The following is a 20,444-nucleotide window of genomic DNA, read 5'->3' on the forward strand; positions in this document are numbered from 1 at the left end:
ATTGAAATTTATTGAACCATTTTCATATTGATGAAATTCAAGTGCTTTTAGGTTTTGTTCAGTTTTTTAAATTGTAAATGGACAATTTATAATTATATAGAACTATGGGGTAGAAAGCACTATTATGATTTATGAATACAATGTGAAATAATTAAATCAAGCTAGTTAACATACTCATCATCTCAAATAATTAACATATTTTGTGGTGAGACCATTTGAAATTTACTCTCTTAGCAATTTTGAAATGTGAATTACTCTATTATTAACTAGATTCACCATACTGTGTAATAAAACTCCGAAAAAGAAAAAAGCAACATATTCCTCCTATCTAACTGAAATTTTATTCCCTCTAACCATCAGCTCTCTCCTTTCTCCCCACCCCCTAGCATCTGTAACCACCATTCTACTCTCTGCTTCTACAAGTTTGATTGTTTTAGATTCCACATACATGTGAGAATATGCAGTATTTGTCTTTCTGTGCCTGTCTTATTTCACTTAGCATCATGTTCTCCAATTCCATCAATGTTGTCGCAGATAACAGAGTTTTCTTCTTCTTAAATGCTGAATAGTATTCTGTTGTGTATATATGCCACATTTCCCTTATTCACTCCTCTGTTGATGGACACTTAGGTTGATTCTATAACTTGGCTATTATGAATAGTGCTGCAATGAATATGGGGGTGCAGGCATCTCTTTAACAAACTGATTTCACATCTTTTGGGTAAATACTTAGAAGTGGTATTGCTGGATCATATAGTAATTCTATTTTTAGTTTTGGAGACACCTCTAAAATGTTGTCCATAATGGTTGTACTAATTCATATTTCTACCAATAGTGCACAATGATTCCCTTTTTGCCATGTTCTTGCTGACATTTATTCTCTTTGTCTTTTTGATAAAAGCCATTCTGGCAAATCTGAGATGTATCTCATTGTGATTTTAACTTGCATTTTCCTAATAATTAGAAATGTTGAACATTTTTCCACTTACCTGTTGGCCATTCATATGTCTTCTTTTGAGAAATGTCTACTCTTATGTATTTTTTTTAAAAAAGTATGCTCATGGCAGAAAATAACTTCAGTGTTAAACCACAGTTGTCTCTGGGAGGTTGAATATCGTGTAATTAAAACATTTTTAATTTTAAAAAGTGTATTTTTCATGTTTTCTATAATAAGTATCTTTCTTTTAGAATCAGAAAAATATACAAATAATTTAAAACAAATGCCTTGAAAAATGAACAATCTTACCTAGTATTCAAAGAAATGCAAATTAAAATGTTATTTTTGTTTCTATCTCAGTAAATAAGGAAATATGGAGTAAAAGAGTAATCTTCCTGCTGAGCATGTTTTGCGGTTGCTAGCACTGCCCCGCTGCCGCTGCCCCGGGTGTGTCTGGAGGAACTCTCCCTGTTGCCTAACAACTGCTGTAATGTAACAGAAATAGAAACATGATGCCTCATATCCCTCAGAAAACGACTTGGCCCTTGGCCCTCCTGTGGATGGAGAGTATATTGAAGATAAACCGGATATTTCTAAATTTGCTAAAACTCGTTTTTCTCACTTGCTCTCAGATCACACTACTCTTGAGTAGCCCAAAATTTTGTTGCCAACTCAGCAGGTTAAGCAAACAATATTACAAGTCATGTTGAAACTGAAGTGGTCCCCGTGGGCCAGTGAGTACCGTGCAAGTGGAGAAAAAATTAGCTGCTGAGTTAAGAGAACTGCTCCAATTTTGAAGGCACAAATGGGCATCATCTTGGGCCCAAGTACTACCCAAGGTGGACCTCTCATTCAGGCTCTTATGCTCCCAGGTGTAGTTGTTGACCTTTGAGGCCAGAGGTGAACTCTCTCCCTGGATGCTTAGGGACAGCATCTCAGAGAGAGATGAATGGAAAAGCCATGAGACCCTGTACACACTCTAGGTACAATGGATTACAAGGGTTGATAGCTCTTCTTAGTAATAAAAGCATATATGCTCCACCTTTCTTGATAGCAAGGTTCCTGGGAAGGAGACACTCTCTTAGAATGTCATTAAATGACCATAGATAAGCATGAAGTGAGTGGAATTATGTGGAAGGGATTCAGCATTTTGCCCAAGCACTGGGCAGCCCCTGGGTATGGCTGTCCCTCCACCATGGCCAGTCTGTCTAAGGCTTGGCCCACCCACCCAGATCCTCCTGGAAGCCACTGATAGCATTTGCCTCTGGGAATCCTGCAGCCTTTGCTGATGAGTCTCAGTTGACACCATCTGTCATTGCAGATACAGATGTCTCCAAACGGCAATTGCCAAAGGCTGTGCCACACAGCACACACCTGTCCATGTGCAGATTGATGCTGTTGAACTCTGCAGCTACCTTGCGGGCTGCTCCTCCCTGTCTCATTGTCTGCCTGCAGACCTTCCTTCTGTGTTCTCTGCTCTTAGAGGCCAGATTGATCTGTATTTTTATCAAGATGAGGAAGGAAATGGTAGACTGAATCTACCTCTCCCAGTAATTCACTGTGGTACCTTGGGCCACCTGCTGGCCTTCTCTGAGCCTCCATTTTCTTACCCACGAAATGTGGATTTGGACCCAGTTATCTCCAACCACCCAAGAGTCTGCGATTCTGCTACTAAGAAAAGCAAAAGGAAAGGACAAGACAGCATGTGTTTAGTTGCTGGGAAAAGCTCAGTCTAATAATAAAAATAATAAGTATAAAAATAATTGCCACCATTCATTCGAGCTTGCTTTGCCAGGTCTGCACTGTGATCTTTGCAGGGGTAATCTTACTGAATCCTCTGCTCCAACCCTACCAGGTGGGAACTACTTTTACCTTTATTTTTCTGATGAGGAGACTGAGCCTCAGAGATGTTAAATAACCTGCCAAAGCAGAGAGTTAATATGTTGGGATTCATCACAGACAGATCCTTCTGCTCTTGGGAAGCCCAGAGCTCAGAAGCAGGAGTGGGTCTGATTCAGGTGTGCTCTGAGGGCCAACTGTCCTTTCCAAAAATGCCTTCCTTTATTTAGACACCAACATCCTTGTTATTTTGGATTTTTCAATGAGCTTCCTTATTTTCTTCCTATTCTGTTCTATTCAGAAAAATGAATGAATGAGTAAATATAGGTTCCTAATGATACAAATTTAATTTTCTTCTAGAAATGAAAGTGTTTGTTTCTCTTCTTTTATTTCTCAAGCCAAAGTAATTATTTCCTCCTTCTTGGAAGTCCAGAAATAGTTTAAACTTTAATTAAAAGTCTTATGTTTCAACAGTTGGAATGAGGATCAGGTAATAATGAAGAAACTCCGTGAACACCCTGAGGAGAACCAGCACCCGCTCCATTGGTTATTTTAGCTCAGCCCACAGCTAACAGCTCAGCTCAGAAGGTTCCTACCACCCACTCCACTTCCAACACCTTTTAATATTCACACAGAGGTTTTTCACATTGTGAGATCCTCATGCTCTCACACACTTCCTTTACACATGCCGTTTCCTCAGCCTTGAATGCCACCTTTCTTTACCTGGAGAACACCTTTCCCTTAAAGACTCAGGTCAGAAGTCACACAGTACTCCTGTGCTACCACCTAATGCAAAGTGTGATTATTCCTCTACTTCTCTTCTGCATTTAAATGTTAAATTATTGAGGGAAGAGGCCTGGTCTCATCGTTTATGGAATAGCTCTGGATGTGCATTCACATTTTGTATATAATACAACTCAGTAAAGGTTGTGTAATATTGACTTTCATATGTGTGTATCCAAAGCTAACATATTCCCATGCCCTTTGACTCAGTTTTCCCCATGGCAATGAATTTAACCACAGGAAATAATTGAATGGGAGAAAGAAAGTTATACAGATGGAAGTTCTATAAAACATGTATTTGCTAAACATTGGAAACAAGTTAAATGTTTATCAATAGAGTAATGGCAAGTAAATTGGGGTACATGATCTTGAAGGAGCATGACTTATTCTCTCATTCATTATACAAACATGAAGACTGCCAAAGAGCTATCAGATACACAGCAATTTATCAGATACCACATCTGCCTTCAATGAATACACAGTCTGGTAGAGTCTTCTAAAATGAGAATTACCAAACTACATAGAAAGCGAGCACTATTTGTGGTCTAATGTGAAGAAGAAAACAAATCAGATTATAAAACCATCTGTACATGACGACTGCAACTCTAAACATGTGAGAGTGTGAACAAAGTCTGGATGGGTGAATACAGGAATGACAATATTGATGTGGTTAGATTGGATGACATTTTCTTTAGCATTCTTACAATTGGTTTTCAAGCTTTAAAGCGTTAGATTGTTTCAAACGTTTCTAGGGGGGGAAAGAAGCTACTCCCATGACCCTGGCTCCCCAGGTTGGCAGTGGCATGAATGACGGGGTATGTTTCCAGATGGGCAGGAGCTTGCCACAAAGTGATTGGGAGGGGATATTCAAGACAGTCCAGGAGAGTCGGCTTAGGGAAGGCTATCACTCTGTAGACTTGGGAGTGCTCACCGGGTGCCATTGTAAGAACCAGCCTCTTCTGTGTGCTATGCCACACAGCAGCACCTGCAGGCTTCTCTAAGTTTTGTCAGCACCACAACTTGGGTGTAGCACAGCAGTGCCAGCTGTGGGGGAAGCAGAAGCCTAAAAAGCAGACAAAAGGGTTGAGACCTGCAGGAGTTGGTGGCTAGTTCCTTCTGCTGGAAAGGATGATCTCTATGTGAAAGGCTTATCCCTCTTCTATAGACAAGGAAACAGAAGCTCGATTAGTTCCAAGCTACTAGAATTGGGGTTGGAATTCATCCCTTCTTATTTGGGGGCAGGGTTTTTCTGTTTCCCATACTGACCTGGGAGCAGGTGGAGATGCATTAGGTCGTATGGAAGAGATAGGCTGATAGGATGGGTGGAGCCCTTTGGGAAGGAGGAGGCAATGGGGAGTCTGTTGGTAGGATCCCATGATGGAGGTATGAGAAGCCAAGCATTTGAGTTTTGACTCAATGCAGTAGGCAGTGGGGAGCCCTTATAGGTTTGGGGATGTGATGGAGGAGGGCTTAATGGAAATGAGGCTGGTGCAATCAGGGGAGAGGCTGGGTCAGGCACATGGTAAGGGTGGTGTGTGGCATTTGTTCTGTGTAATCAGAACAGTACAAATTCAACTTCTTGGAAATATGTACTTCTGCTTATCTATCAGTGAGATTGGACTGGAAGCTTCCATCTTACATATCCCTTCCCCATGGATAACAGCACCTTCCAGGGATGGGCACCTGATACAAACTTGGCCTATCAGAGCACTTCCCTGGGAATTTTGCCCTTGGGACCAGAGAAGCATGGGTGTCAGCCCCTCTCTGGTGATAAAGCTGTGTCATGTAAGTCTAGGGGATCTATAATAACTAAAAGATTTGAGTGTCAGAGAGAGGCAATTCTAGCTAGGCTCAGGCCCTGGTTTCCCCTCACTTTGAGGGCTCAGACACCCTTTTGTTATGCCACAATATGAACAATATTCTTTTAACTAAACTAGACTGAGTTGAATTTTTGTCAACTGCAAACCAAAAAGTTCTGATGACATTTGCAGTAAGGGAGTTCAATTTGTTCATTGTTCAAATTTTGAGCACAATTCTCAACAACACTGTAGGGTGGTTTTGTGTGCATTGGGTCCACCACTTTGTGCCTGTAAGAAGCAACAACAAAAATCTCTCCTTACTATTCAGCATCAGGTTCAGGAACTCCAGGTTCTCTGTAGACACAAGGCTTTGGGAGTCCCTTCAGAGAAGGAGGGACGCATCTCCATCACTCGTGTGGTAAGTAAAATTGCTACTCAGAACACTTCCCTGCCTGCTCCTTTGTGATTCAGATGGGGAGAAATCAACATGGACTGAGCGCCCACACAGGACAGCCAGGCATTTCCCATACAGGTGGTAAAGGTATCTTCTGAACTTCTCCCCAGCAAATGCATAGATGAGAGGATTCAGGCAACAATGGCTAAATGCAACTGTCTCGGTCACACTGAGGGCCAGCCTCAGATCCCTCCTCATGTCACAACTGGGAAAGAAGTCATAGAGCTTAAGCGTCTCCAGGAAAATCATAACGTTGTAGGGTGTCCAGAAGAGGAAAAACACGACGACCACCAGAAGGATCAGTTTGATGGCTTTGGCTTTTTTGTGGTTCTTGCAGGAAAACAGCGTCTGGATGATTCTGAAGTAGCAGTAACTCATAATGAGCAGGGGAAGTAGGAAGCCAAGAAAATTTGCTTCCACATTGCGGAGCACGGGCCAGATTTCCTGGAGGACCTCAGGGTAGTCACCAAGGCATTCGTTTTCTTTCTGCTTTGTGAACATGAACTGGGGTGCTGCCACCAAAATGGCTGCTGCCCAGACGCCTAGGCTGATGGTGACGCCATGCTGCACAGTCCGGTTGTTCATGGAGTTGGCGGCCAGGACGATGGCCAGGTACCTATCAATGCTGATGATGGTGATGAAGAATATGCTTCCAAAAAAGCCGATGAAGAAGAAGGCAGTAGTGAATTTGCACATGGCGTTCTGGAGGCCCTCTTCATTTATCACATAGTGAGTCCAGAAGGGCAAGGTGGCTACAAACAGCAGATCAGACAAGGCCAGGTTCAGGAGGTAAATGTCGGTGACACTCTTGGGCTTCTTGCTATTGGTGAGGGCAAACACTACCAACAAATTTCCCACCAGGCCAATGGCAAAGACAACGGAGTAGAATATGGACAGGAACACAGTCCCAAAGGCCACGATGTCCCCAATATAACAGGCTTCAGCTGAATCATCGTACTCAAAGTTTTCTGTAACTGATTCAGGGAACGGATCCATGGTGACAGCCTGGATCAGAAAGAAAAACAAGTAACTGCGTTAGTTCTCAGAGAAACAAAGTTGGAATTCTGTGTGGCCTCATATGTAGGCAGGCAGGAAGAAACAAATATTGGTTGGGTGCACACTACATTTCCCAGCTTCCCATTTGCCATGTTGTTTAATCCCCACAACAGTCTTGCGATGAAGACTGCAACAGACTCTTTTGACAGGATAGGCAGAGTCCTTTGACTTGCCCAAAGCCATGCAGTAAATGGCTCCGTGAGCATTTGGCTCTAGGAATTTTTTTTTTTTTTTAGATGGAGTCTCGCTGTGTCACCCAGGCTGGAGTGCAGTGGTGCAATCTCAGCTCACAGAAACCTCTGCCCCCTGGGGTTCAAGGTATTCCTCTGCCTCAGCCTCCCAAATAGCTGGGATTACAGGCGTGCACTACCATGCCTGGTTAATTTTTGTATTTTTAGTAGAGATGGGGTTTCATCATGTTAGCCAGGCTGGTCTCAAACTCCTGACCTCAGATGATTCACCTGCCTCAGCCTCCCAAAATGCTAGGATTACAGGCGTGAGCCACAGCACCCGGCCAGCTCTAGGCTTTTTGAAGCTTGAGACAGATCTGTTTTTCTTTGACTGTCCAAAGTCTCTCCAAAAGCTAGCTAGTTTGACCAATGTGTGGATGAGAAAGGGAGAGCCATGAGCAGGAGGCAGGGGTGAGATGGGGTGAATTGGGGGTGCAGCTGTAATTCACACTTCCAGTCCAAACTTCCCCAAAGCAATTCTCCATCCTCTTCCTTTATTTCCACTTTTTCCACTCTCTGGCTCCTTACTTTTCCATGAAGCTAGGCCTGGAGAGAGAAGCTTCAGACCCAGAGCCTTGGGCAGAACAGCACCGGGAAGCCCTCATCTTTGTTTTTTGAGAAACATTTCACTTTCTCTTCTCCTTATAACCAAGTCCTTCTCTTTCTTAGCAGGTATCAGACAGTCACTCTAGAGTGACTACCTTATTTTGGGTTGCCCAGGACTTTCCTGGTTTTAGCCCTGAAAGTCCCACCTATTGGGAACCCCCCACTCCCAGGCAAATCAGGACTGTTGGTCATCCTACAACCCTAAGTGAAGAGGAGGTGTTGACATCATTCAGGGCTCTGCAGTCATAGAGGGGCTGGCTGATCCAAGATGGAGGATGGGGCTCTGATGTCTACTGGCCTAGGTTCCGAGTGACTAATTCCCCCTTACATTACCAGCCTTATACTTCACTTTGGTCTGGTCTTCCCCACTATTCTTATCTCCTGTTACTTTCTGAGCAGGAATTGAAAAAAGAAGACACTTCTGCAGGCTGCACTCCCCTTCTTTTCGCAGCCAGGACTTGGTCATTCACTCCAGAGCTGGCTGGGAGGCAGCCCCTTCACACTGCTCCTCTGGGTGTCTCCTCCTCCCTTCCTTATGATACCACAGATGCAGATGGGTCCCTCAGAAACCCTCAAAACAGGCCTCCTGGTTGTCACCGCCTCCCTCTTTACCACAACTTACAGCAAAGCCTCACGCTTTAACCGAGGGAGTTTCCACGCCCCACTATACCCTTTCCATGATGGTTTTACCCAGGCGGTGTCTCACCAAGATGAGGCCCACCCAGCCAGGGTGTCACTTCTCCCTTCCCAGCCTCTTCTTTGAGGACTGCATCTCACCCAGAATCTCCTGGGATAAGTGGGCCGGGGCTTTACGACCCAAGCTGTCTCAGGCTGTGATGAGTTCCCAACCCCAGGGAACGTGTATGCCTTCTCTGCTTCAGGCTGCAATGCCCTTTTCTCAGAGAATAATCTCTGGTTGTGACATTAATTAATAATATTTAAGTCGAATGGTATAAAATGGCTGACATGCAGCTATTTTTGAGCCACATCCATGTCAGTTTCATATGACTCAAGCTATATGTGGGGAAACAGAAATTGCTACTTAGTGCCTGTAGCTTGTCACAGAGCATGATCTTCCCAGACACGCTGCTGTATGAGTAAAAATAGTCAAGTCCTTGGTGGTTCTATGTTAGGGACCCTGGAGCTAGCTACTTTCTCCCTCCCCTTCCCCCAGTGAGAAGAGCTGGCAAAGCTGACCTCAAATCCAATAAAAATTGTCCTGCATCTCTTCACATGCCTGTGGTCGGTCCTTTAGCCCAGGAACTTCTGTGGACTCGGGCGCTCCCGAGATTGAATCCTGCATCTGTCCTCTCTGGCTGAGTGATGGGTGAGCTTGAAACTTCTGAGTCTAACATTCTTTGTCTGTAAGATCGGGATTCATTCTCATGCCTGTACACAGAACTGTTTAGGGGGAGCACCTGGCACAGTGTGTCGCATACAGCAAGCACTTAATACATGTTCAATTTGTTTCCTGCATTATGTGAGGAAGCAGAAGCCCTTTGGATCTTTGGAATCATCAAGGCTGCCTGTGGACTCCCATGTTCCACCTCTACCCTGGGTATCCTGGGAATTTGATCTTTAAAGGTCACTTTATTTTTTTCCCCCTGAAATAAGACACGTTTTCTTTTCAGATTATTTTGGGGGAGGGGAACTAAGCCGCCCTTTATTGAGCTTTTACTAAACTGTCAGACTTATTGCTCTACTTGGATCATTATCAATCTAATCCTTTCTGCAATTCTGAAAAAAAAAAAAGGTTCTATATTTAATTCACTGCCCTGTTGAATGGCTCTGGGGATATTCATGATGAGAGGAAGGAATGGGACAAATGTGGAGAAGGCAGGGAAGTTAGAAATAAGCAACTGACTTTCTGGTTGAGTGGCAGACGGGTCCCAAATCCGGCCCTTTGCCTTACTGGGTGCCTGGGCTCAGGGCTGCCAGGTGCACAGGAACATCTCTAATGTGCACCAAGTCTCCATATAAGCCTCGGGTGGTCCTGGCTTGGCGGGGAGCTCATGAAAAGATCAGTCAAGCACAGTCTAAGCCAGGAAGGAGCTTGTCTTCTCAATGGGGAAAATTCACATAAAAGCTTTGGTTAAGGCAGAATGGAAGAAGTGGGTCAATGTATCCTCTGAAGATGGGATGCAAATTCAGGTCATGCTCTGGGCGGGATGGTGTTGCCTGACACGTGGTGGTATTATGTATTGAGAGCCAAATGGCTAGTTATGGGCACCCATCTGGCTTGGGACTGCTCCCTGCCATCCAAGGGGTCTGCTCAGTGCGGGCAGAAGAACACTCTGCAGCCCTCATCCTAGCTCCCTGCTGTCTCAGCGTCCCCAGTGAAGACCCTAGAATTGCCATGGCTCCCACAGGAGTCTCTCGGTGCTGGCACAGTGAGTGCATGCAGTGGGTGCTCACCCAGCATACTGTGGTCCCTGCTACGAGTCATCTGGACCATGCTACAGAGGAAAGAGTGGTACAGATACCGCTTTCTACGAGTTCCCACGTGATTCTGAGGATCAGCACTGGTCACTGAGGGACATTGTTGACCTTTATATTCACATTTCCATTTTGCACACATCATGCCTCACAGGAGGCACAGCTGGGTGAAGCACCTGGCCCATCCCACAGCTGGAAGCACAGGGAGCGGGACTGAGGCCAAGGCCTGTGCTCTTCCCACTCTCCCTTGAAGATGGAGGCGACTTGGGCCCTGGGCTTAGGGTTCAAATCCTGGCAGGGGAGAAGAGTCAAGGACACAATGACTACCAAACAGTTGAGTCCCAAATCCAGTGGTAAAAAGGCATCAAAACAACAGCCTTAGCTTTCTCCTCTAAAAAATAACCTCTTAGGTTTTTTGAGAGCATAAGAATTAAATTAGTTTAAATTGCTTATTGGGATTTGTCATAGACACATAGATGCTCAAGAAGTGTGTACACTGTCACTGCAGCAAGCTTGAAATACAAATGAAGGGAAACAACCCCAATGTGGATCACTAGGGACAGATCAAATTACGATAAGTCCAATTAATGGAATACCAAGCAGCTGCTTAAAAACACAGTTTCCAGCTCTTGGAAACTTGGGAAAAACAACAAAAACAGGCAAATCTGTATGTTCTGTTATGGAACAATCTCTAAGATATACTGGTAAATGAAAAAAGCTAGGTGAGGTACCATGTACATAGTATGCTGTCGTTTGTGGGAAATAATGATGTGTGCGTATTTTGTACAAGGTTTAAATATCTCTTAAGGAATACACTGGTGGTGGTAATAGTAATTATCCCTGGAGAGGGATTCTGAAGGCCTGAGGATGTGGGAAAGGAGACAGTCAGAAAACAACTTGGAAAACACAACCTCTCATTTCAACCATGCCTCTCACATGTGGCTTTTGAACATATGTGGTCATGAAATAGATATCAGCGTGGGTAACAGCAGCTCTGTTTTCTGTGCAAATCTCAAGAACAGCATGAGTCATGGGGCAACATAGGGTTTTGCCTGGTTCTGAAGGGACTTGTACTCTGTGTGCTGGAACTAGTTCAAACCCACCCTTGGTAGCCAAATGCCCCAGAGCATGTGAAGGCACCATTTACATCAGAAATCTGACATCAGTGAAGATGTGTCCTTCACAGAATTATTCCAGTGAACTTGATAGCTTTAGCAAGGTGCTTTTTAAGGAATACTGAGCCTGAGCTGAGTGCACCTCCTATTTGTGTATCCTCCAAAATGTTCAAGGTTTGTGAGCTGAGCCTAAAGATAGGGCCCCCTGGCAGCAGATGGGAGTGTGGCCATGCCTTGGGGGTGGCCTGCAGGGTGGTTAAAGGCCTGCCAGAGGTCTAAATAGCTTTCATCTTAGGCTGGACCATGGCTTTCCTTTGTCCCTGAGGGACAATAGAAACCAAATGGAAGAATCAAATGAGGTAAGACTTTGCAGTGTCTACCCAGCTGGGTTTCATATCCACAAGGGTTGTTAAGACACATGCATTCTGGGATGTTGCACTAATAAAAGAACCATCAACTAAGGCTGCACTTTACAACTTAGTGCAGTAGCCAGTAAGAATTTAAACCTTCTCTGGGCCATCCTCAGGCCTCCTTACCCACTATGCAGTTAAGCCAAGGTTTTACTAAACGGCCTTGAGCTGAGAGTTTCGGTGAACCTAGACAGAGCTTTGAGTGTACATGTTTCACACCCAAGTAGAAATTTGTAAATTCTCCACTCACATCCGCGGCTGATCCTGGTCTACTTCCTCTGGCCTACTTCCTTTTCTCATGCCTGCTTATTTATTTTTTAACTTTTTAGGGGAGGGACGCTCATCATTACCCATTGTTTCCAATCAGCTTCCCTTTTCTATACTTCCCTTCTTCTTTAGATGGCCCAAATCCATTTCTTCTTCTATCTGACATCCTTTTATGTTGCTTTCCCCTTCTCTTTTGGCTTCACATCCAGCTTACTGTTTTCTAGATCCAGTGTATCTTCTGGTAGTTTTTACTCTTCTGGTCTCTGTTTATGGCTTTTTAGTAAAAGCAAAGACTAGGTTTGAGGTTCAGTCTGGTGCCAAGAAAATTGTGAGGCTTAATTTTTTTCTTTGTACCAAATGAGAGTAGAGAATTGCTCGAAGAGCCCCAACCCAGACTTTCCTTATGAGGATATCATTGTGCTGTTGGCGTTGCAGAATCTGAAGTTACCCTCAGAAAGTCCCAGTTTAGAAGGAGAGAAGGCTGCCATTCCTGGGTGCCTGCTAAGTGTCATGCTCCACATACAAGATCCCACCATATTCTCTTCACAATCCCACTTGAGAAATGATGATCCCCATGGTATAAATTAACCAGCTGAGGCCCAGAGATTTGGTTAACTGGTTTTCAAGGAAGCAAAAGAGGCAGGATCTCAACCCCAGATGCCTCTTTCCACAAAGCCTGTGCTCCTTGCACTGCACAATGTTTTTCTCCCTGGAGGGGAAATCTGCAGGATATTGCAGGCCACTTCTCTCAAAGTAGAACTGAAAATAGCAGACCCAGGCCCCTTAAGAGAAACTGGTCCATGATGCATCTCTGAATTGGTTGGGGTTTTCCCCTCTAGGCTCATAACCCAGCAGGCTGGCCCTCAGGGATTGGTGAGTGGAAAATGGAAGGTGGGGTATTATTTGCTCCTCCAGCCACCACTAGGTTGTCCACACTGCCAGAGCCCCAGGAATCTGGCTCCCATTAACGATGGTGAGGAAACTGGGGTCATTTTCTCTGGAGAGGAAAAGTCTGAAGGCTGAAGGGTTAGCCTATTTTCTGCCTTCAAATATATGATAGTGCTTTTAAGAGCCACATGTTTCACAGGAGCCCACACATTTCCGAAGATGAATGGCTGAGAGATCCTGGGCAGGTCACTCCGCTCTGCTTCAGTTTGTTGATGTATGAAATTAAAGCATTGGACCAGACCACCTCTGAGAGACTTGCTAGCTCTGGCATGTTCAATTTTTCAGCAAGAATCAAACAGAAGGAAACTGCTTGTTTGTTTGTTTGAGATAGGATATCTTTCTGTTCCCCAGGCTGGAGAGCAGTGGTGTGATCATAGCTCACTACAGCCTTGAACTCCTGGGATCTAGCAATCCTCCCACCTCAGCCTCCCAAGTAGCTGGGAGTATAGGTGTGCACCACCATGCCCAGCTATTTTTGGTAGATATGGGGTCTCACTATGTTGACCAGGCTGGTTTTGAACATCTGGCCTCGAGATCCTCCTGCCTGGGCCTCTCAAAGTGCCAGGATTACAGGTGTGAGCCATTATGCCTGGCCAAGGAAGCAGTCTTAAAGAGCAACATGAGTCCTAGGTCAGCAAAAGTGTGGTCTATTGCCAACAGAGAGGCTGCCCAGCAGCCCGCACAGGGAACATGACACCTCTGGGGCAAAGCCTCTGAGCATTCAGATGAGGTTCTGTTTGGAGACAGGGAGCTGGATCAGTTGATCAAGTCTTGGCAAATCTTGTTTACCTTGCACTAGACAGAAAGGTTCTCAGTTGGCTGCCATGCCCAGACCCCTGACTGTTTGGGAAGCCAAGTTTTACCAGGTCCTGATGGTTTTCTCATTTATGATGGCAGCTATTTTTATAATACACATCCCTTGGGATGCAGAGAGAGCAAAGGCTGATGGGGAGAGGAGTGCTGAGTTCCATGTTAAGGAGCCATGAGGAAACATTTTATACCCCATCCCCTATGCAAGTAAATTCAGTGACTATCTATTCCCATAGCAATGAGCCCACCTAGAACAGCATGGCATTGTCTACCCGCCGGGGTTTCACACTGGCCAAATGCACACCCAACCACCCCCTCCAGCCACCACCAAAAAAAAAAACAGCAACAGGAGAATCCTATTGGGTTTAGTGAATTGCCCCTTTACAAAACCTGCCATTATTTTGTGTTTGAAGCCCCACCCTTCCCTTTCCTCTTCAAAATACTTTATGGTATTTATTTATTTATGTCAAAGTAAACTGCAAAATTTTGAAGGCAAATACTTCATAATTGAGAAAGATGAACTTGTTAATTGTTTAATTATTAATTAAGTCAATATTTTTGAGCATCTGTACCATATTCTAGTCTAAGGATAAGTAAAAATTAAAAATAAAAACCTTTAATTCTTCTTGTTAAAAATTAGGACAGAGATCACCTCACCTCCTTTTTTTCTCAGAGCATTTACTTTAGAAAACTTTTTTTTTTTTTTTGGACACGGAGTTTCACTCTTGTTGCTCAGGCTGGAGTGCAATGGTGCGATCTCGGCTCACTGTAACCTCCACCTCCTGGATTCAAGTGATTCTCTTGCCTCAGGCTCCCGAGTAGCTGGGATTACAGGCACCCACCACAGCACCCAGCTAATTTTTATATTTTTAGTAGAGCCATGTTGGCCAGGCTGATCTCGAATTCCTGAATTCAGGTGATCCACCCGCCACAGCCTCTCAAATTGCTAGGAATACAGGCATGAGCCGCCATGCCTGCCTAGAAAATTGTATGTATTTTCTCCTCTCTTTGAATGTATGTAAATCCTTTTGAAACTATATAGGCTTTTTGTCAGCTTTATGAGCTAGGCTAGTCTTTCCCAAGGACCTGGGCGTCATCTCTTTGAAATGTAAACAAGCCTAAGGGAGACAGTGCTTCTATCTCCTAGTTTCTGTGGGAAGGTAGGAGCCTAACTGAAGAACCTTGCTCTGTGCTGCAAAATTATCCCTTGTCTTAAAGATGAATTTGATTTTCCTCTGGGTAGAGCCAGTTAGCTAACACAGGTTGTTACCCTAATTACCAGGTAAATTTAGAGTGAACCATGTATGGCAAAGGGTGCTGGCAAGATCTTTTACTTGAGGAACGTTATTGTTTGTCTTGATAACACGTGTGTAACAGATTGTATCCACTTGGCTATACAAAAGGGGGAGATTTCTTTCTGTTCTTGCAACCTCTTAGTAGAAGGCCTATAATGCTCTGAACGTTTTGGTTTACTGCTTATTCCATAATAAAACTGTTCTTTCTCTACTCCTTTTGTGGAGAGAATCTCTGTGTTGAAAGAAGACTTTGTTAATTCTATTTCACCAATACTAAGCACTGTACTAAATTCTGTAGAGGCAAAAGTGTTTAAGATACAGTTCCTAGAAGTGTTTATTATTGTTTAGTAACAGAATGTAAGAAAAGTTATGGGAAGCCCAAGGATTGAACCTCTATATCTGTCTCCTTAAAAACTGGGGGAGGGTGATCAAGAGGATATTACCAAAAAAAAAAAAAAAAAAAAAAAAAGCTGCCATTTGAGCTGATGTTTTAACGATGGGGAAAGTCTTCCGGGTTGGCCAAGATGGAGGTGGCAGTGAATAGCGGGTGGGCTTTGAAGACAAAGTCACAGAGGGTCTGAGCATAGGACGGTTTCTCAGGGCCAAGGCCAGGCAGAGGGAAATAGAAACAGAAGGCAGTGAAGATGGTGGAGCTGGGAGGGACCCACATGCTCCCGGAGTGTTCAGGAAAGTCAGTTTAGGCTGAGTGCAAGGCTTCGGGGAAGGATGCAGAGAAAGCCAAGGCCAAAAAGGGAGAAGAGGGACAAAGAGAGGGGTCTCAAATTCCACACTAAGTAACTACAAGGAAAAATGATGAAAGACTTTGAAAATAGACACACACTGAGTGATGAAAGGACTGGGAGTCCTTTCTAGCATACTCTTTGGGGCTACCTCCCCCTTTTATTGCCTGAGCTAATTTTACAGCACCGTAGGTTATAGCAGATAGCAGTGCAAATGACTCTTGCTCATGGAAATACAAATTGTGTCTGGTGGAGATGCACTAGATTAAGTGCCCTGTGGATATGGACCAATTGTGCCTTTATCTCTAAATTCTTCTCAGTATTTCTGAAAGCATCTCACCCGTGCTGTTGGTGTGGCTGTAGACTGCTAGTTCTCATTGCTGCATAGGATTCCACTGTATGAATAGTCCGTGATTTATTGCCATTTCTGCTGCTAATGCACACATAGGTGGCTTTCAGTTTGTTGCTAGTTTGGACAATGTCGCTGTGAAAATTTTTGTGCATGTACATCTCCTACAACGTGGATGCATTTTAAAAGTTTAGTCTTCAACCAAATCAAAAAATATGAATCCATATATGAAGATCAGAAATAAGCAAAGCTAAACTACATTGTTTAGGGATGATAGTTAGATTCAGTCAAACTATAGGGAAAAGCAAGGAAGTAATCACCATAAAAGTCAGACTTACGGTTCTTTATGGGAGAGGAAGAGGCTGTGGTCAGGAAGGGACATGAGAGAGGCTTCTGGGATTCTCTTTCTCAGCCCGGATGGTGGTAATGTGGGAAATTAAATCTAATACTTTGCTAACCCAGACAGTGTTCTTTCAGTGTGTTGTATTTTGCAATAAACAAAATACAACACACTGAAAGGAGACTTTGTTTTCTCCTTAAGCACACTTTAAGGGGAAAACAAAGGTGGTCTAGGAAGATGTTTAAAGACATATAATACAGCTTTTCTTCCCTACTCACAAGCTAAAATGCTGCATTTTGGCCAAACAAGATGAGGGGGCTGAAGCATCAGCTGTGGCCAGTGTGCCGTGACAATCCCACCTGTGTAGCAGCCAGCAGATTCCAAGCCCCTCAAGAGGGCAGGTGGGATCAAGGTTCAGCTAGAAGCCCCAACTTTCCCCTGGCTCTTCTGGGCAGAGTGAGTGATGCCAGAGAGCCCGACTTCTCGGAATGCCTGGGCTGTGCTGCTAGGAATCAGAACATGTCCTCGGGAAAGGCAGCCAAGATCTGGATTCTGCCATTCAGGTTCCACTCCCTCCTACGACCATGACCTGCTACGGAGCAGTAGAAGTTCCCCTCCTTGTTCAGCTCCTCCATTACAGGTGCTGGTTCCAAACGTCTCTGAACTCAGGACACTGGGTCAGAGGCTGGGGCTGGGGAGGAGCAGTTGGATGCCTGGATCCCAAGCAGGAGGTTTTTTGAGGCTAGGGTCTCTGGCTAGGGAGAACCATACCTGACATTGCCACTGTGCCATAGCTGCCCAGGGCCGGGCAGGGTTCCTCCTCGGCTGGGGTGAACTGGGTCAGCTCTAACACGTTCTTTGCTCTCCTCCCCCTATAGCTCTGGATTCTTCACAACCTCATTCAATAGTAGTCAGTGTTTTTCAGGTATCCAAACTTTCTGAGACTCGGTTTCCTCATGACAACAATATGTATTGTTTCTTGAGCACCAAAGACGGGTCAGGCAGTGTGTTTGGGACTTTCTATGTCATGCCTTTAATCCTTGCAGAAAGTCGACACATACCCATTATGTGGCTTCAAAGGCTGATGAACAATCTCCATTTTAAAAGTAGGCAGCAGACTTAGCAAGCGCTGTGCACAGTCACCAAGTGCAGAGCCAGGACTTCATTCCAAAGCCAAGCTGCCTATGTCCCCATCTGTGAAGCGGGGTCAGCTGAGGAGCAGGGCTCAGGGGCAGACTTTGTGGAGACTGGCACGTGGCTGATGGATAGTAGGTGCTCCCTTCCCAGAGGTGTGGCAAGTGCCAGGTCAGCCTGAGCACTAAGAAGAACCACACTGAATTTGGGCTGAGACTATTTCCTGCCCTGCTTTCCTTTGTGAAAATAAAGCCAAGCGAAGAGGAAGATGAAAGAATCCACCCTAACCTTTCTGAGCCCATTTCTCATTCCCAGGGGTTTTGAACCCCAATCCACTGCCCCCATTCCCAACCCACAGTGGTCCCCAAGGCTCTGCAGCACAGATCTGTTGCCCACCCTGCCTCTTCTCAGGAAACCCAGGTCCCTCCAAAGCGCCCTCGGGGCCTGGGACGAACTGTGCCCCAAGCAATGCAAGCTTTCTTGCCTGCTTTCACATGGTTCAATTTTCCTTTTTTTTTTTGGCTCAGTTTTTTTCTGCCTCAAGTTTTCTACCTCAAGTATTTCAAAAATTAATTTTTTAATTTTTATTTATTTATTTTTTTTTTGTGGAGGGGTTGTTGAAAGAATCCTAAAATTGCTTAGCCGTTCTCTGGACTGAGCAATAAACTCACAAAGCAAGGATTGCAGGCTCTGTGAGGCTGTGATTGCCAGAGGCAAGGCAAGAGAAATAACAAGCCGTGGCCATTCCTCAGCTGGGGTCTCTGATGGATTTCCTCCTGTTTTGCACTCAGAATGTCTTTCTGAAGACCATGTTTTCCACCCACACAAACCTGAGCCTGAGTGTCCTCACAATGGTTGTAACAGCATATATCAAAATTGAACACTAAATTTGTGCCAGGAATTTATTAATTAAAATAGCTTTTCTAAAAAACTGTAGATGGGCCAGGCGTGGTGGCTCACACATGTAATCCCGGCACTTTGGGAGGCTGAGGTCGGTGGATCATCTGAGGTCGGGAGTTCCAGACCAGCCTGACCAACATGGAGAAACCCCAACTCTAATAAAAATACAAAGTTAGCCGGGCGGTGGTGCATGCCTGTGATGCCAGCTACTTGGGAGGCTGAGGCAGGAGAATCGCTTGAACCCAGGAGGCAGAGGTTGCAGTGAGCCAAGATTGTGCCATTGCACTCCAGCTTAGGCAACAAGAGCGAAACTCTGTCTCAAAAAACAAAAAACAAACAAACAAAACCCAAAAAACCAAAAAACCAAAAACCTGTATATGGCACAAAAAGTGGAAGAAAAAGGAAAAAAAACCCATGAATCTATCTGCAATGCAGTTTCCTAGAATAAACCACAGCAATCTTTTAGCTTTTCTCTATCTACATTTTATACATATTTTATATTTATATTAAGTGCATTTATATTTATATTAAAATGCAGATAACATTTTAAAAACTCTTTATTATGAAATTTTCAAATAAAAAGTAACTTTTCAAAAAAAGCAGCGAGAACCTCCTTGTACCCATCACCTGGCTTCAACAATTAGCAACCCATGGTCAATATTCCTCTATTCCCCACTTAATGTCTCTCCCGAATTATTTAATTTCACCCATAAACACTTGTGTGCATCTCTAAAAGATAAGCACTCTTTCTTAAAGAAGACTTTAATGCAATTTCTCATCTCAAAAAATTAGCAATAATTCCTCGACAGCATCCAGATGCAATTTTTCATGCTTTTTTCAGTTAGTATAAAATCATGAGCTTTTCTCCACGTCTCTAAAATGTAATTACTAATGTTTCTAATCTTATTCCACCAGGTTGAGTGTAATTATAAATTACACTGATCACTCCTTGCCTCCCCCACTCTTCCATCCCCTTGGACATATTTAGGCTACAACATCCCCAGAAAAGTGGTTTCCATTGTCTGCACGTAAGGCAAACAAACATTATTAACCTGTTAGCTGTCCACTGCTCCACCCCACCCACAGGTACCCAACTAGTCCTGTGCACCTACCTGGCGAGGACTGCCAAGGGAACCTCTGGATCTGCCAATCAGCCACCCTGTCCTGCGCAGACTCTACCAGAGACGAGTATTTCCCTTTCCTTCCCTCTAAGAGCATTTTATTTGCAGAGTTAGCCAATAGTATCTTGTTTCCTGTGAGGGAGACTATCTTTAGATGCTGCAACAGGCAAGCTCAGATACTCCAGGGTGGAGGCCAGCTGCCAACAGGAGGGCCTGACTTTGTAAACCTGGAAGACCTAAACCTCGGGGAAGACTGCGGAGCTGGAGGGAGAGAGGTGCCACTTACCCCAACCTGGAGGCAGGGGGCAGGGAGCAGGCCCTGCAGTCAGCAAAGCACAGCACAGTCAGCTCTCATCAATGGGGTGCCTTCAGGAAGCTGAGAGAGCTCATGGGGCCCTCAGCTTCCCTGCCCATGAAAGGGACCCCAGAGTACTCACTGGACCACATTGGGGCACACATAGCTCTTCTCCTCAAAGTGTGGTCCCAGGTGCTGGGAGCTTATTAAAGATGGCACCTAAAGCCCTGCCCTATATCTGCTGAATTAGAATTTGCATTTTAGTGAAATTCTTAGAAGATTGATACGCACACTGAGTTTGAGAAGCTCTGATATTGAAGGCATCTAGTGAGTATCTTGCACTGGTAGATGCTCAATCAATATTTTTTTCCTCACCTCTCTGCCCCAAGGCATTTAGTGGCTCCCTATACCCATCAGTCAAGCCTCAGGACACAGTCTTCACCCAGGACCTGGCCTAGGCTCCTTTCACAGTCTCTCCCCCTGCCACTCCTGCCCTGCAGTGGGGAACCTGGTGGGCTCCAGCATCCAGCCGTGCTTCTGCTCCCTGGCCTGGCCAGCTTGGGGCGACTGCAACGTGAAT

General features: G+C 44.6%; 1 protein-coding gene across 1 annotated transcript; it reads right to left on the reverse strand.

Annotated features, from left to right (window-relative positions):
• Window positions 1–3,836: 3,836 nt before the first annotated feature.
• Window positions 3,837–19,667, reverse strand: CX3CR1 (C-X3-C motif chemokine receptor 1). Its single transcript, XM_050778373.1, has 2 exons — window positions 19,561–19,667; window positions 3,837–6,817 (listed from the first exon to the last, which is right to left on the reverse strand). Exon 2 carries the CDS (start codon window positions 6,806–6,808, stop codon window positions 5,741–5,743), a length of 1,068 nt encoding a protein of 355 aa, XP_050634330.1. The 5' UTR covers window positions 6,809–6,817; window positions 19,561–19,667; the 3' UTR covers window positions 3,837–5,740.
• Window positions 19,668–20,444: the final 777 nt, after the last annotated feature.

The sequence above is a fragment of the Macaca thibetana genome, chromosome 2, assembly GCF_024542745.1.
Source record: "Macaca thibetana thibetana isolate TM-01 chromosome 2, ASM2454274v1, whole genome shotgun sequence".
NCBI lineage: Eukaryota > Metazoa > Chordata > Mammalia > Primates > Cercopithecidae > Macaca > Macaca thibetana.

Bases quoted from the DNA above. Each gene is read 5' to 3' on its own strand.
- CX3CR1 (XM_050778373.1), bottom strand. From the start codon at position 6,808: ATGGATCCGTTCCCTGAATCAGTTACAGAAAACTTTGAGTACGATGAT.